The 16453-nt window shown below is 42.1% G+C and overlaps 2 protein-coding genes across 2 annotated transcripts in view; one reads left to right on the top strand and one right to left on the bottom strand.

The window, feature by feature from the left end:
• Positions 1-16453, top strand: part of LOC108038007 (low-density lipoprotein receptor-related protein 1B) — a 66785-nt gene that overhangs the window by 30129 nt on the left and 20203 nt on the right. The window contains 1 exon segment of the mRNA XM_017114692.2: positions 13622-13735. Within this exon segment, the coding sequence (XP_016970181.2) occupies positions 13622-13735 (114 nt within the window).
• On the bottom strand, positions 11811-12662 carry LOC108038008 (protein nemuri). Its single transcript, XM_017114693.1, has one exon. The coding sequence runs from the start codon at positions 12626-12628 to the stop codon at positions 11903-11905; it is 726 nt and encodes a 241-aa protein (XP_016970182.1). The 5' UTR covers positions 12629-12662; the 3' UTR covers positions 11811-11902.

Raw genomic sequence — 16453 nt, 5'->3', positions numbered from 1 at the left:
ATAAGTTTGTGTGGTTACAGACAAAACAAATTGCTGGCCCAGTTGAAGTAAAATTTGGGTTAAAGTTTTACTATACTTTTCTCTTCTAAGTGATTTGGCTTTTAAGAGTGCTCTAGGACAGCCTCCATTTTTGCCATTTGGCCGGGCAGAAAGCACGTAATAAACTCGATTTAAGTGCCGAAAACATACGGCCACAGACAACAAACCGAGCTAGCAAACCGAGACCAGCAACGCCGGCAAAGTCCAATGTCCACGGCAAACAAGCCAACGCCGGACGAGGCTATCTGGCCCAAAGCTATCCCCAAAATTCTCTGCCCGGCACCACCCTACTGAAACATGCAGTGATGCCAGAGACCCACTGCGAAAAAATTAACTAAAACAAGAAAGGAAAGCTAACTTCGGACGGAGCCGAAGTTGATATACCCTTGCAGAATATTCTGTAAATTATATTCTCCAAAATTATTCATATGATGCATTCTTAATACTCAGAAAAAATCCCAACTTCCTAACTTTAAAAACACCAAAGTTATGGCATTTCCGATCAATCAGTTATATGGCAGCTATAGGATATAGTCGGACGATCCCGTTCCGACATATATGTATACTGCGTGGAAAGGAAAGAAGGGTGTGTGCAAAGTTTCAATTCGATATCTTTAAAACTGAGAGACTAGTTCGCGTAGAAACAGACAGACGGACAGACGGACATGCTTATATCAACTCAGGAGGTAATCCTGATCAAGAATATATATACCTTATAGGGTCGGAGATGTCTCCTTCACTGCGTTGTACACTTTTGACCAAAATTATAACACCCTCTGCAAGGGTATAAAAATGGAGAACAAATGGCCAAAGCCAAAATAAAATGGTTAGGAAACCACGAACTATTTTTGCGTTTGACTTTATATATTCATATTCTTACTTATATCTATTGTTTAATATAAATTTCTGCATGCTTTGTTATTTTAGGTTTTTAATTTTCTTTGTTAAACTTGAAAAACATTTTTATTGATTTTATTTCACATACATAAAAAGTAAAAAAGCAACACAGAGTCGAAGCTTATCCGAAACTCGAAATTTTCCAGAGATTCGACAAGGCAAGATAGTGTTATAGGCAATAACTTTAAAAGGGAAATATATTTCCGATTAGGACATTTATGAAAGCTTGCCGCAAAAGGCCAAATTGGCATCACTTTGATCAACTGACGGCGTTGTTTTGTCAGTTATGGACTGCAAACTCGATCGCCTCCGCCTTCATTCCTTTTTCATTCACAAGCCCAACTCTGAACCAATTCCCGCATGCATTTAAAGTACATTTATGTCAATCACGCTCATTATGCGCACATCAGTGCATTAAATTATGCATAGGGACATGGAGAGACGAACCAGCAAGGATATCGCATCAGATTGCGCTGTCGATATAAATGAAAATTGAGACCGCTGTGCAAGGAAGTTGAAATGCCAACGGAAGCCGCCATATTTGTATGTACGGCCAGATGCTGACCGGCACCGCAGCGGGGAAAACCCACAGGATGTAGCTTCGGCTTTCTGCTTCCTCCGGGTTCCACGGTTTGCTTTTGACCATGGCCAACCGGAAGTCTGTTCCGCCCGCAACTCTCTTTGTCACCTTTTTCATGTTTTTTAAGCCAGATGAAACTCCTTTTATATAATATAATGAAAGCGGTGTACACTTTTTGTTATAGCTTATCAAATTGCACTACAAAACACGGAGAAAAAAGGACAACAATTAAATTAAATTTGTTTTAAACTTTATTTTTTTGTAAAATGATTTAAGTTTAATTGTGTAGGTTTTTGTGTCTCTTGTCAAACAAAAATTTTTATTGTAATTTTATGGCTTAAAAATATATTTTTTTTTCTGAAATATTCTAATATTCTACTTTTTAAACGCTTTTATTAAATCGCTATTAAAGCATGGATTGTTAAAGAGTGAAAAACAGTACGTTAAAAAGTACTCAGTAAAAGTAAATGCAAAAATGTTGTGACATCAAAAAGGAATCCTCCCAAGGCAAATTTTCACAAGGTTTTCCATTAAAGGCGTAAGAAGATGAAAAGCTGCTGAAAAGCATTGAGACGAGTGGTGGCGGAAGTAAAAGTGATGTGTGAACTGCAAATTGCACGAGCTGACAACGGAAATTCGTCGGCTGCCGGCAGTGAAAATGTTTACGATATCCATGGACTCAATTCAAAATGAAGAGTTCTCGGGGTTCGGGGTAGGTGGGTTTAACATCCAATCGTTAAGTGTGTTGTATATTTGAGTGGCAATTATATCGCCACGCTTCCTCGATATCAGGCAACATTTTGGGCACAGTTTTGTTCTGTAAATTAAATGGGCATTTTATTAAAGAGGGAGCGAAATTAATAAATAATTTGTCGGTTAATAATTTTACTTTTGGCATTGAAGTTACTTCCCTACTCTTATTTATATTTTTGATCGTGTCGGTTGTAGCTTAGGCCAAAAAAAAGGAATTGGTTCTATCTGAAATCTTAATCAGCCCAAAAATACGAAAAACTTGAATAAGATTTAAATAAAGAAATCGTTTCACTAAACGTCTTAATTTAAAAATGGAAATTGCGAATTGAATTGCATTAAATGTGGTGATTGATTTGTTTCAATACCAAATCGTTGACCTTTTGTTTGTGAAATAAACACCAAGTGCCCTTAATTATGAACACTGCAGTTGGAAGTTCAGACAGCACAGAATCCCTGAAATCTCTGGCACATTGCTCAGCTGACAACTGCCGCTCCCCTCAGACAACAAGCGGCAACAACAATCACGGAAAATTGTGTGTTGCATACCCTTCAGGCGTGGCACGTACTCCTGCCAACTGTCAACGCGTCATTCTTTTTTTTTTTTTTTTTTTAAATAATATTTTATTCACTGGAATCTGTTCAGTGCCTTCTGAACTTAACCTAGCGTAATTAACGAGAAAGAAATTTTATGCATACATAGTAGCCTTAAATACTAAGTAACAATTATAACGAGTTTCGAAGTAACAAAATAATTGAGAATTTTATACGATCTTACGAGTAGGGAGATCGGTGGGATGTAGCTTCTTCAGCCGTCGCAGAGAAATTGGCTCAGCTAGGTCACTCGCTAGGGGGTTTGGATGTGCCACAATCCTGTCAGCGTAACGACTGCTGTGTATATTAATTTGGTCCCCGATAGGTAGTAGTCGAAAGTCCCTCTCGATGGCACTGTTTGTGACGTACCAGGGGAGCCCGGGATGCTCGCCGAGCTGCACGTGATTGCACGACTCTAAGCCTCTCAAGCTGATGCTTAGAGGCAGTGCCCCATGCTTGAATGGCGTACGTCCAAGTTGGCGTGATGATGGCTTTAATTAGCAGGGCCTTATTTGAAAAGTGCAATTTTTTCGATCGCAGGAGCCAGTCAAGCTTTTGTAGCTTCTGCAAGCATTTGGCTTTGATTGCCGAGATGTGGGCCCGCCATACTAGCGCTCTGTCCAAATGTACTCCTAGGTAGCAATGGGAGGTGACACTGGTGATGGCATCTCCATTGAAGGTGAGACCAACCGAAGTACCGTGCCGGCGGGCGAAGGTCATGTGGGCGGATTTGGCGCAGTTAATAGCGATGTTCCATTTCGCAGACCAGTTCTCCATAGCATGGAGCCAGACCTGAACTGCATTTGTTGCAGTTTGCAGCGATGAGTGGGAGGCTAGCGTGCAGGTGTCGTCAGCATAAGTGGCCAGGAGCAGCTTGGCAGCGGAGTCGTCATCATTGTTGCTGCCGGGGGTCGGCATGTCAGCAGTGTACAGCGTGTACAGAAAGGGTCCAAGTACACTTCCCTGTGGAACCCCAGCATTGATCTCACACACGCTGGAATGGGAGTCTCTTATTGCCACATCAAAGGTCCGATCAGTTATGAAGGATTTCAGGATGGCAAAGAAAGGCGCAGGGAGAAGATTTTTTATTTTATATAATAGGCCCTCATGCCATACTTTGTCAAATGCTTGTTTGACATCTAGGAAAACGCCGATGGTGTACAGCTTGTGCTCGAAGCCGTGTGTGATCTGGTTGACCAGACGATGCACCTGTTCGGGGCAGCCGTGGGATTTCCTGAAACCAAATTGGTGCGCCGGTATGTGATTTACTACCTGCGGTAGATCCATCAGTCGGCTAAGGAGGATGCGCTCAAAAATCTTGGAAAAGGTAGCCAGCAGGCTGATTGGGCGATAGGAATCAATATGCATGGGAGGCTTTCCAGCTTTGGGGATCATGACAATCCGTGCCCGCTTCCACAGCTTAGGAAAGTACCCTAAGCTAAGCATGGCGTTAAAAATTTTTACTAGGCCAAGGACTCCTTTGCGTGGTAAAGATTTCGCCGCTCTATTATCGATGCAGTCATGTCCCGGGGTCTTTTTCTGTTGTAGGGCCCTCAGTTGCAACATGATTTCCTGTGGCGTAGTGTGTCTTATGGGGCGAGCCGATTGAACAGGAGAGCCCAAGAAGGTAGCAACTTCAGCGCGATGATGATCGGCTGTTAGCTCGAAGGGGGTAAAGGTAGAGGAGAGGTGCGCAGCAAATGCGTTCGCTTTATCATAATCCGTTTTGAGCCAGTGGCCACTGTGACTCCGGATGGGTGACTGGAATAACGGTTGTCTCTTCATACCTCTAGTGAGCTTCCAAATCGAGAAATCACTGTTATTGTCTGGGCCAGCTCCTTCCAGCAGGGTGTCAAAGTTTTTCTGCCGATTTTTGGCTAACAGCCGGTGCAGTCTATTAGTGACGCTTGATAGCATTTGTTTCACGGCTGGATCACCTGACGCAATGTACTGCCTTCTAAGATTGCGCTTCTGGTTGAGTAGAGTGGTTGCCTCCGGGTTCAAAATTGTCGTCCTCCTTACCGTCCTGGTACTAGCTTGAAGTGGGGCTGGGGTAGCCTGCCGCGCAGCTTCAGTGATGAGGGAAGTAAAAGACACTGTGTAATCCTCAAGCTCATTACAATTGGTAATGGGGACGTTGAGATCAATAGAGGCATCTATATGAGCTTTAAAAGCCTCTATGTTAGCATGTGGAGGCAATAATTTTGAAACGCCTTTGAAGAATTGAGCGTCTTCATTTAGCTCAAAGAGCAGAGGTAAATGGTCAGACGACAGTTCAGTAAGTACTTGGACTGAAATTTGTTGCGGTCTAAAGCCTTTGGAGATACCAAAGTCGATAGCGCTTGGGGTGGCATTAGCACGATAGGGGTAGTGAGTGGCTTCTCCAGAAGCTACAATATCAATACCCTCATCAGTCATAGCATTGCACAGGACCCTGCCTCTAGCGCACATTCTGTAGTTGCCCCACAGTCTGTGTTTGGCGTTCCAGTCGCCTGCTGCTAGGAACTTGGCTCCAAAATGTGGAAATAACGACGATAAGTCGGCCTCGGTCCATCTATAGGCTGGATGGCAGTAAATAGAGGCCACATTGAAGGAGCCTCTGCTTGCGGACAGCTGAATGGTGACTGCCTGGATGTTGTCTTCGCATAGTGTAGAGAAAGGCTGATGGGATATGGAGGATTTTATTAAGATCGCAGCGCCTCCATGCATACTGTCATCTGGGTGGTTGGCATTGTGTAGGGTGAATCCAGGTATTCTCAAGGTAGACCGAGAGGAGAAATGTGATTCAGATAGCAAGAGCATGTCTAATTCGTGCAGTTCAATAAAGGCCAGTATCTCGTTGACTTTGGAGGAGGCCCCGTTCGCGTTCCAGGTAGCTATCTTAAGGACACCCATTGTGAATAGCAGAGGAGGAGGTGCGCGTCTGTAGAAGCGCCTGCAAGAGGGTCTCGACAAGAGACATCATTCTGTCCAGCCTTGAGAAGAGAAGCTCCAACTTGGCTTCCAAAGTACCACTTGAGCAGGCGGCGGAGGTGGGAGAAGGGTTCGCTTCCTTTTTGTGGGGCTCTTCGATCTGATCGACTGGTAAGCTGTTCCTGGCTACGCTCGCGTATGATTGCTTGCCATTGTTGTAAGGAAGTGATTTAGGGTGGGGTGTGTTGCTAGAGCCAGGTACAAAGGGATCTTTGGCCCTCGGCTGAGGCCTCATGTTGAATGCTACTTGAAGGTACTTCTTGCATCCTTTAAAGTTGGCCGCGTGGGGCATGTTGCAATGAGCGCAACACCTAGCATCGTCCTTACCAAGTTTACACTCAAAGGTTGGATGGCTGTCTCCACACTCTCTGCAAACGTAGTGTCTTGTGCAGTATGCCTTGGTGTGCCCATACCCCTGGCATCTCTGACATTGCACGGGTCCAGTTTGCTTACGAGGCTTTTCCCAATTTACGTTGTTCTTACAAACAACAAGAATATTTTTGATGAGCTTGTTGCTGTCCGCCTTTTTGAGATCAATAAATCTCATATTGAGCGGGCTTGAGGTATTCTTATTGCGAGGAGTGTATATACGAATAACTGAGTGACCTTCGTTTTGGAGGCAATTGATGATTTCCTCTGAGGGGACTCCGTGATGGATGTTGCGCATAACAATGCGAAAAGGTCGGTCTTCAGGCAACTGATGATGGTGGAAAAGGGTTCCTTTATCAAGGAAGTGCCTAGCCACCGACCTGTAGGCATCAGAGGACTTGCATTGGACGGCAATGTCTCCCGAATTTAGTGGCTTGACAGAATAAGAGTCTCCTATCAGAGCATCTAATTCTCTGCAAAAACCAGTGAAGTTAGTCACTTTAGGGACCATGATCCTAGGTACCTTGGAAGTACTGCGGTTTGTCGTGTGGGCAGGCTGTTCCGTGGTCGTCGACTGCGAGGAAGATTTACCCTTTTTTGCGGCGCGGCTTAGCGCAACTTTAGATGTGCAAGGCTTATCATCTTCGTCGTCATCGCTGGGTTCGATCACCTCCATGTCATCCTCGTCAGCCAGGAGTTGGAAACGATTGTTGGAACTAGGTAACTTCTTTTTGGCGGTAGAAGGAGACAGGATGGTGCCTAACCTTTTATTGGACCCTATTTTCTTTGGCGGGAGGGTGGTATCCTGCCAGGCAGCAGCGGGAATGGTGTTCTCTGTAGTACAAGTAATAGCGCTACTTAGGGATGTACTGCTACTTGTGGTACGTGCATTGCCACTCAGAGAAGAGGAATGTATGAATGGGGTCGTGATTGAGGTAGCTGGAGTAGTCAGTGTGTAGGTGGTGCTACACTGAGTATGAGCCAAATTAGAGCTCGCAGTAGTTGTTGCAGTTGTTGTTGCAATTGTGTTGTACTGATTCAGCTTGATTGACTGTAGCAGAGAGGCGCGTAAATCGGCAGGTGAGCCTACCAGATTTCTCATCTTCTCAAACTCGAGCTGTCGTGAAGACAAGTTTGAATCCATTTCCAATTATATGAATATAGTAACTTCCTCCCAAGAGTATGCTACAAACCCCAGTTTATCGAGTCTTGGGAGTTCCCAAGGGACAAGCCAGAGCTTTATGGTTGACATCAGCTGTTTGGAAGCTTACCAGCTAGGCATCAACCTGCGCCGCCGCACAACAATTATTTAATGTTTGTGATTATATATTCACTGCACCGATTCAGTAGGCGTCTCTCGGTGACTATGCGAGTCACTGCAAATTAGATGCCACAGTAAAGGGCTAGTCTTATTGTTTAAATAGCACAATCGGAATAAATTGACGGAGCGGTCCAGAAATACGACTGTTCGGATCAGCTGACTCCCGGTGTGTCACGCGTCATTCAACGCGCTAATTAAGTGAAAAACAAGAGAGAATGCTATAGTCGGGTGCCCCGACTATCAGATACCCGTTACTCAGGTAAAGGGAGTGCGAGGGAGATGGAGATAGAAACTTTGATCATGCATAACTTTTTAACGAATGGTCCGAATTGAAAAATTTCTTCTACATTTCGATAGGTATTGATAAACACAATAAAACTGCATTTCTACTTTTCCGAAATATTTAAAATTTTAAAATCGTATATAAGCGATTGTGGGCGTTAAAGGGGGCGTGGCACCATTTTGAAACAAACTTGCGCTGCGTAGGAACTTCTAAAATCTACATGCAAAATGCCAATCTTCTAGCTTTTATAGTTTCCGAGATCTCAGCGTTCATACGGACAGACAGACAGACAGACGGACAGACAGACGGACAGACGGACAGACGGACATGGCTATATCAACTCAGGAGGTGATCCTGATCAAGAATATATATACTTTATAGGGTCGGAAACGCTTCCTTCTAGCTGTTACATACTTTTGCACGAATACAATATACCCTTTTACTCTACGAGTAACGGGTATAACTATGTTACACACAGACAACCAACGCGCACAAACACACATCTTTTGACCCAAAAAGCAAACAAAAACATGAACAAAAAAATGAAAGGAAAGTTATAGACAAAGGTCCCGACAAGAAGTTGCTCAGTGCCTGTGCTGCGATTTTTGATTTAAATACTTTAAACTTTATTTAAATTCAAGTTTTTCTATATATGGTTTCTTAGCTCTATTTAAGTTTAATATTACTCTATTTAATTAAAATATAAATACTCTAACATTTTGTATATAAAATTTTTGACTAATAAATGGTTTACGTTTATGATCTGAGCTCTGAAAATCCGTACATAGTTATCTGTATATATAAATTTAAAAATCTTCTTTTGAACTTACTTCCCGCTGATTCAAATTCGTATATGGTCCCTTTACCTGTCACATAAAATTCAACTCATTAAGTATACCCTTGTACTCCTTTTAGTACTGGGTATAAAAAGCGCGCAAAGCTGTTGACAAACAGAGAGGAGCAGCGGATGAGAAGGAGTGATGCTGAACTGGATCTGAGTCCTGAATCCGAAACTTTCTGCTTTCCGTGTGCGCCCACATAATTTGCAACAGCGACAGATGCAAATTTCCCTTCCAGCCCAAAAGGCGCTTAACCCGTTTTCCTGTTGATGGAAAAACAAGCGGATATTCAGGGCAGAGGTCGGGTCGCTCGAAATCAGATCAAATAGCTGGGACAACGGGCTTTAAAGCTAAAGTAAAAGGTCTGCGTTGAAGATAAAATGGGATTGAGGAGCAAAGCTCCGAAAAATAGGAGCCCAGTTGAAAACTAAAGCGTTGGCACGTCCTGCCAGCCAAGAGTCAATTAAAATTTCTATTTGATTTGGCAAATGTCAATGACAGGCAGACTTCGGCTGCCAGACTGTTCGGGAAGGACCAGGTCCTGAAACAGAGACGGGACTCACCAGCCACCCACCCAAACAAGCACTCTCGTGGGCCCAGAGGAGTACATGGCCCATCCCATTGTGCTGACCAACTGCCAACGGCAGTCCAGACAGATAAGAGCAGCTCGAAATTGGCTACAGGTAGACAGCGTAAACACAGGATAACGTCTCTCAATGTTCTTGAAAGGAATTTTGCAGAAATTGCAATAAAAATTATCTTTAATTAAGGAACTGTATTTATCAAACATTTTCTGGTATATTTTGCTGAAGAACTAAGTTAAATTGACAAAAACTAGCAAATTGAATGTATAACTATTACTGGAATTGAGAAATCTTTTATTTATTGTCTTTATTGAATTGGGAAAATTAAAATGTATTTCAAAATACATACAGCACTGAACACAAATCAATGAATATATTAAAAGGTCACCAAGTTACTTCAAATCTTATCATAAATTAAACAATTCTAAGAAAAAATTTGTATAAGAAAATGTTTTGAAAATGTATTAACACAATTAATAAATATTAATAATGTAATTCGTTTTAATATGAAGGATTATTGAGTCCTAAGCTTGTGTTTATCTGTTCTTAATTTGAATAAGCAATGCAAACATCTTTTTAACAAATCTTTATGAGTGTTCTGTACTCAATCTGCTGCAATCCTTTATGCCAAAACCCAACTGAATTCGAAAGAACTTTCTGTGGAACATCCTTGAACAAACGATTGGCATGACGACGCTGTCAGGTAAACGAACTCAGTGGCCAAGGCACCCATGGCAAAGATAAGCTGAGGGGAAAATAAACTGAAATTGAGTCAGACCCAGCCAGAGTTGGGGAGGGGTTGAAGTTGGCTCACAAACTGCAGCGCCAATCCTTTATTTTGATTTTATGTGGAGCTAGCACTAAACCTCAATATGAACTAAATCAAAAAGAGGCGTAAAACTAATTTCGAACAGTGCAAAAGCCGCTAAACGAAATTGCAGCGCTTTATAATTTATGGGGTCATACAAGCATACCAGCATAAATACATAAAAAAGCACTATAACAAAAGCGGAATAGCTGGCGAAATTTATGACTTGCGGTTGCTACCTGGCATACACACCTGTGTATGAGTTCGCGATAAAAACTTTCTCTGGTGAAAAACGTGAGTATTTGGTCCGAAAAGTATGCTACAATAAAGTTTGGCCAGACGGATATATACTGCGATATTAGTGGATCGTTGTTGCTAAGCTAGGTTGAGCTGCAAACATCAATTCTGCGAAATTAAATATAAATTAATTCACTGCCAACTTTCTACACAGTTTTTAATTATTGTTGGCTGAATTTATTTAAATAACAAAAACAAAAAAGTTGCAATAAAATGTGTACGAGGCGAAGGGGCAAGAAAAATATGTTTGAATAACTTAAGAAATAATGTAATTAATTAACCAGGCACTAGTTAATTAAATTGGCAATGCAAAAGTCAGACTAATTTAAATTTCATGGCCCATTTATTGCATCTGGCTATCATCCATCGCCATTTCAATACTATCAGGCGTGGAATAATGGGCAGATTACTTTTAAAATATATTCTTACCAACTGTGTTTTTGTTACACTAGCTACTGTTGATCTTGATTTGTCAAAAATAGATTGCTCTGTAAATGGAACCTTGGAAAGGTGTCCCAGTCCCTGTCCGGAAACTTGTGAGTACTTGAGCGAATCTTGTTTCGATAAATGTGGCGGTCCTTGTGTCTGCAAGGAGGGCTATATAATCGATGGTGATCGAAGGACTTGCGTTCTAAAATCGGACTGTCCAGATGGTCTAAAGCAGACTACGTTGCGGAGGCACTATCCCGTGAATATTGAATATTTTGGATCCTATATACTGTTTAATCTAACGGATTACGAAATAATCAAAGTGCGGATACCAACAAGCTATAATAATAAATTCAGTACATATAACAAAATATAAAAGCAAGTGTTATAAATGATTTATTTTAATGATGTATTATTTGATTATGTTTGTCCTGTAAAGAACAATTACTTTGATGAATTGGCATCGACAATGTTTTTATAACCTTGCGGAGGGTATTATAATTTCGGTCAGGTGATAGCAACGCAGATAAACCCACATCTCCGACCCTATAAATTATGAATTTTCTTGATGAGCATCACCAGCGCAATCGAAATCTACATGCCCGTATGTCTAATTCAGTGCAATTTACTTGCTCAGTTAACGACTGGAGGATTGAAGATGGGTGCAGGGAGATGGGCGACCATTTCATGCAGCTCTCAGATGAACAATGGAAATGAATTGAAATGTATAGCTTGGTTTTTGAACATAAATGTACTCCGAGATATAGTATTTTTTCTTTTAGTTTAGTTAAATTAAATTTCTATAAATACCACAGGAAAATACTACTTTCTAGGTTTTTCAAGTTATTAACATGCATTTGAAGTTTCATTAAGAATATTTGTATACTCTTGCAGAGAGTATTATAATTTCAGTCAAAAGTTTGCAACGCAGTGAAGGAGACTTCCTTTCTTGTTTGATTATAACTTTTATCAATCCACCTTAATATGAGGGAACGTTCACTTGTTCTGAGTACTTGAACGGACTACCAGAAAATAAAAACAAATTGGTTAGGGGTTTGGTTTTAGTTTATTTGTTTGGAGTTTTGCTGCTGTTTAAATGATTTTTAAAGCTGCATTAATGGGTGGCAATTTAGAGCACTTCAGGCCACCTTTGTGGATGGCGCTGCAGTCGGTTTCTTGACTGTTTTGTTTTTCTGGCCCTGTCGCTTGTTGTTTGTGCCCGTTCGTTTGTTGCCGCTGCGCTTTGATGGAGAGCGTCTGCGTTGGCCACGGCGACCGCGCCCGCCCTTGCCCCCGCACCTGCGGTTTCCCCGCCTGCGGTTGTTCTTGCCACGCCCCTTGCGTCCGCCCCTGCCGTTGCGCCGGCCACCTCGCCTCCGATTTCGTGGCACGGCGCGGGCGAGATCGATTTCCGGCTCCAGTTCCTCCTCGGCCTCAGCCTCGTTCTCGAGTTCCTCGAGATCCTGGAGCTCATCGGTGGGCTCCTGCTCCTCCGCTTGCTGGTGCTTCACTTCAGTCTTTGCCTTGGTCGGTGTGGTGTTGGTGTTTGAGGTCAACTTTTTGCTATCCACTTCTTTCTGCTTCTCTTCATCCTTGGTCTCGTCACCTTCTTCCCCGTCCTCATCTTCTTCACCATCGTTGGTTGTCCCCTTTGGTAGGTCCTCTTCGTGCTCGATAATATCATCGCCATCCTCTTCATCCTGCTGAACGGCATAATACCTGGCGTTCAGGCGCTGGAGACGGCTAAGCTGCTCTAGAGCAGCGGGTCTGGCCTGGATGGCGGTCCTCCTTGGCTTGGCAGAGGTGCCAGTTCCAATGCTGAGCAATGCCACCAGGGCAACGAACAAGAGCCACTTCAATGACATGACTGCTGGATGCGTTATGTTGCTGCACTATCCCTAAGCCATGGCTTTTATGGCGGTCCAAAGTTCAGCTTTTGGGCGGCTGAGCAAACAAGTCGGAGACTTTGTTTGACTTGGGAAAGTGGGTCTTCTGGAACCGAAACTGTGGTTATCAGGAAGCTTGCCACATTTCTGACACCCTCTTATTTATGCGCTAAGCAAATTTAAATTAGTTTTTTATTGTTTACGAAAAGTTAGAAACAGCTTCGACCAGGCTAATGATGCAGTGTTCCGGAGTCACGTACCTCAGCATTTGCCTTCCAACAATGTGGCTCCGTTGTTAATGTTTAATTGTAGGCACGTACTGGGGCTACAACAACTGCATAAACATTGAAATTATCTGACATTTTCAGGAAGGAGAATGGAGCAGCAGCAGGCTTTTCGCTTTTCGGTGGGTGGTGGTGGGCGGTTGGTAAGGTGGCGTTAACACGTCTCCACTCTGCATATTAAATGGAAAAATAATTTGGCAACCTATTGGTCACAGCTGTGGATCAAGGGATTAAAGTTATTATTATTGGGGAAAAAATGTATGAGGCTGCGCGTTGCTTCTGGACTTGATTGGAATATTGCCCTATAATGATGGAGTAAATTTGTTTTTTAAAATGACGAAAAAGCTTATTATTACATATTAAATATGTTATAGATTTATATTTCTCTTTCACATTATAATGATTAAGATATAATATACTTTATTTGTTCTTAAATCATATCCATTTTATTATTATTAATGGCTGGCAAAATGTAAGACTCAACCGTATTGTTGGTATGAAATACACTGTGGCAACAATGGAAAGCTTAGTGATTACCATAATTGTTTCCATTCCACACACATCCTTGCATTCATTAAAATTCAAACTTGGCAGAGACTCAAATGATTGAATGGCTGCCTCTATTTCCCCGATTCCTCCTTCCTTGTCGCCCTGACTGACCATTATTCCGACATCTATCCCATTGCAGGTCCCTGCCCAGCCTCGTACTTCAAATGCAACGACGGATTCTGCATACCGATGCGATGGAAATGCGACTCCAAGGCCGATTGTCCGGACAGGTCCGACGAGGGCACCGAGTGCGGTGAGTATTCAATATGTCCCTGGATCCGTGTAAACCCGACGGAATCCACAAGAGCGGCTAACTCCCCGCTGGGGACATTAGCAGGCGGTGATTGCTTTATTATTGGTTTGACTGTTTGGCCGGAACGCTTTTGGGCCATTCCCTGTGTGTCCGTCCTAATGACAGGCTGGCAGCCCTAAAAATTCACCACAAATACATGGCCGAAAGTACCGGCCCATTCACCTGCTGTCCGCAGCAAATGCAATTAGTTGTCGGGCATTTTTGGCCCGACAAATCCGTAAATTGAAAGCCCTGCCATGGACCTTAAAAGCCAACTCTGGTCGACTGTCAGTGGAAAATTTAAGCGTTTGTCCTTAATTTTCTCAAGGGCTGATAAGTGGAAAAAGCCACAAGGCTAAAATTAATGTATAGTCATTTTTCTCTTCTTTTTTCGCTCAATGAAAAGAGCAAACTGCGAGCTGCAACAATTGCTGCTGGCCCGGAGAGTTCTTCTGGCATTTTTAATTTAATTTTTATGGCACTGCAGTCGGAGAGAGACGACAACTCAGACGACAAATTGTCGGCAAATATTAATGCAACAGATTATAATATATGTGCCTGGCACATCGTTGTCATCTACATCGCCCAACTTCCCCCCGTTTTCCTTATGTACTGCCCGCTCTCTCCGTTCGCGCGATTTCAATTAAACTGAACTGAACTGAGTGCAGACATACTACTGGCACACACACACAAAGTTTATAAAGTGTTGTCATATATATAAGCCTCTTGATATATTGCATTTAAACTGGCCTCGTTACACTAGCGACAAAAAAGTTTCCTCAGATCTCCTCTCCATATAAATTTTATTCAAATTTATACGCAACTTTTAAATGAGGCTTGACTTAAATGGACTCTCGGGATTTAAAAACTGTGAATATTTGAGCTTTGGCAATATTTTAGTTGCCTCTTTTATAGGAATTATTTGGTAGGAGGAGAAATTTAAAATGTAAGTAAGAGAGAACTTTTAACGAACAAGTATTCAAAAGGAATAGAATTTACTAAACCTAAAAGAAAATAGGACACTCCTAGCAACCTTAAACAATGACATTGGTTGCGAGTTAAATGAGTACTTTAATCTCTTGGTGAAAACTGAGCGGAGTAAGTTCGAAATAATTTATGTAAGAAGTCCATCCAAGCATCAAATGATATATAAAGATTTCTTAGTTGTTCTTTTTAACGCTATTTACGCTTTATTTGTAGTTCCTACTATTACTTAAAGACAAAAACTAAAGACTTAGACACATATATACAATTTTATAAAATATATGATTTTTAAGTCTTCTACCCAAGGATAGCTAAAACCCCGGTGGCAATTCATAGTCTTGTTGTTAAAGCTAATCTATTTATTAACTTACTATAGTTGTTATAGCAACTACTTGCAGCGCATAGAATGCTCTGCTCCCTTAGAAACTATAGCTTTCAATATTGTTGACTTGTGGTATTTTAAAATCCTTTCCTCCATGCTTTAAGGAATTTACTATCGCAGTAATATCGAATAATTTTAATATTTAGTATTGCTGCTACATGGTAGTTTTTTGAAACACTGCCATTGACCTAATCGGATACTTAACTACGCATATCTGTTTTACTCGTATTTATTTGTCTGCCATTTTAAAGTGTATCAACTTTTACGAGGTCCCTTTTCTCATTTCACTCTAAATGGAATGTCCCCATGCAGCAGACATTACGAACAATATTATAATATTTTCCTGTTTTCCTAGAGTCATACATTTGTGCTCCTTGTGAACATTTCAAACATGCAAATTGTTTGACACAAATAAAAGGAAAATGTGCAAAGAAGAATTCAAATAACGCGTTGTATTCTCTCCGCAATGGAGGTCCAAATCAAAGGCAGCAATGACAATGCCTTGACAGCGGATGGGTGGCATGGGTGATATAGGAGGTAGGAGAATTCAGGGGGCGACATCCGACCGACATGCGCGACTATAACCATAAAAGCCACATTGGCGACACATGGGAACGGCCAAAAATATTTTGCTTGCCAAGAGGTTAAACTCCAGAGACAAGCATTGGACGTGTCCATGTCTCCGTCTGTCGTGCTTCCGTATTCCCGTATTCGCGTGGCAATTTGCATGGCGCTGGCGGATGGCAACACGGATATAATACGTAATAAGCCCAAGGGCATGCAGTCACGGGGTCCGGATAAAAGTTTAAATTTTTTATTTTACCCCCGAACTCAAAGTGCACGGAGTAAATGGCGAAAACGAAGCCAGGACCAGAAATTTTGTCAAGGGAGCCGTGGAGACGGTGCCCGGGGATGCTGACCACCAGTAAAACGGGAGGGGGAGTGGGGCAGACTGGATCCCGGCATTTATTTAATCAACTCTGGCCCTCGAAAATGGTCAAAAATGATGTTGCCGGCCAATTGTTAAACATTTTTAAGTGCCACGGGGAGTTCAACTAACTGGAAGCAAAGTCAACTCAAAAAATTAACGTCCCATTTAGCGGAGCGAATTTGTCACAGTTTTTTTTCGTGGTCTTTCGAGGGTTGGCCATTGTCACCCCCTAAAATGAGAATAAAACTCATTCACTTTAATAAAAGTCGGGCTAATTGGGTAATGACCATGAAAGGGAGAAGGAGTGAAAGGAAACTAGGGGTAATTTCCATTTTAGAAAGCTGCCTTACCAGATGGCCACAATCCTAATTTGTTTTCTTTT

This window comes from Drosophila rhopaloa, unplaced genomic scaffold (assembly GCF_018152115.1).
Source record: "Drosophila rhopaloa isolate 14029-0021.01 unplaced genomic scaffold, ASM1815211v1 contig_69, whole genome shotgun sequence".
In the NCBI taxonomy this organism is placed as follows: Eukaryota; Metazoa; Arthropoda; class Insecta; order Diptera; family Drosophilidae; genus Drosophila; species Drosophila rhopaloa.
This window is presented reverse-complemented; position numbering and strand designations above follow the sequence as displayed.

Coding starts and splice junctions, on each gene's coding strand:
- LOC108038008 (XM_017114693.1), bottom strand. CDS start 12,628: ATGTCATTGAAGTGGCTCTTGTTCGTTGCCCTGGTGGCATTGCTCAGC.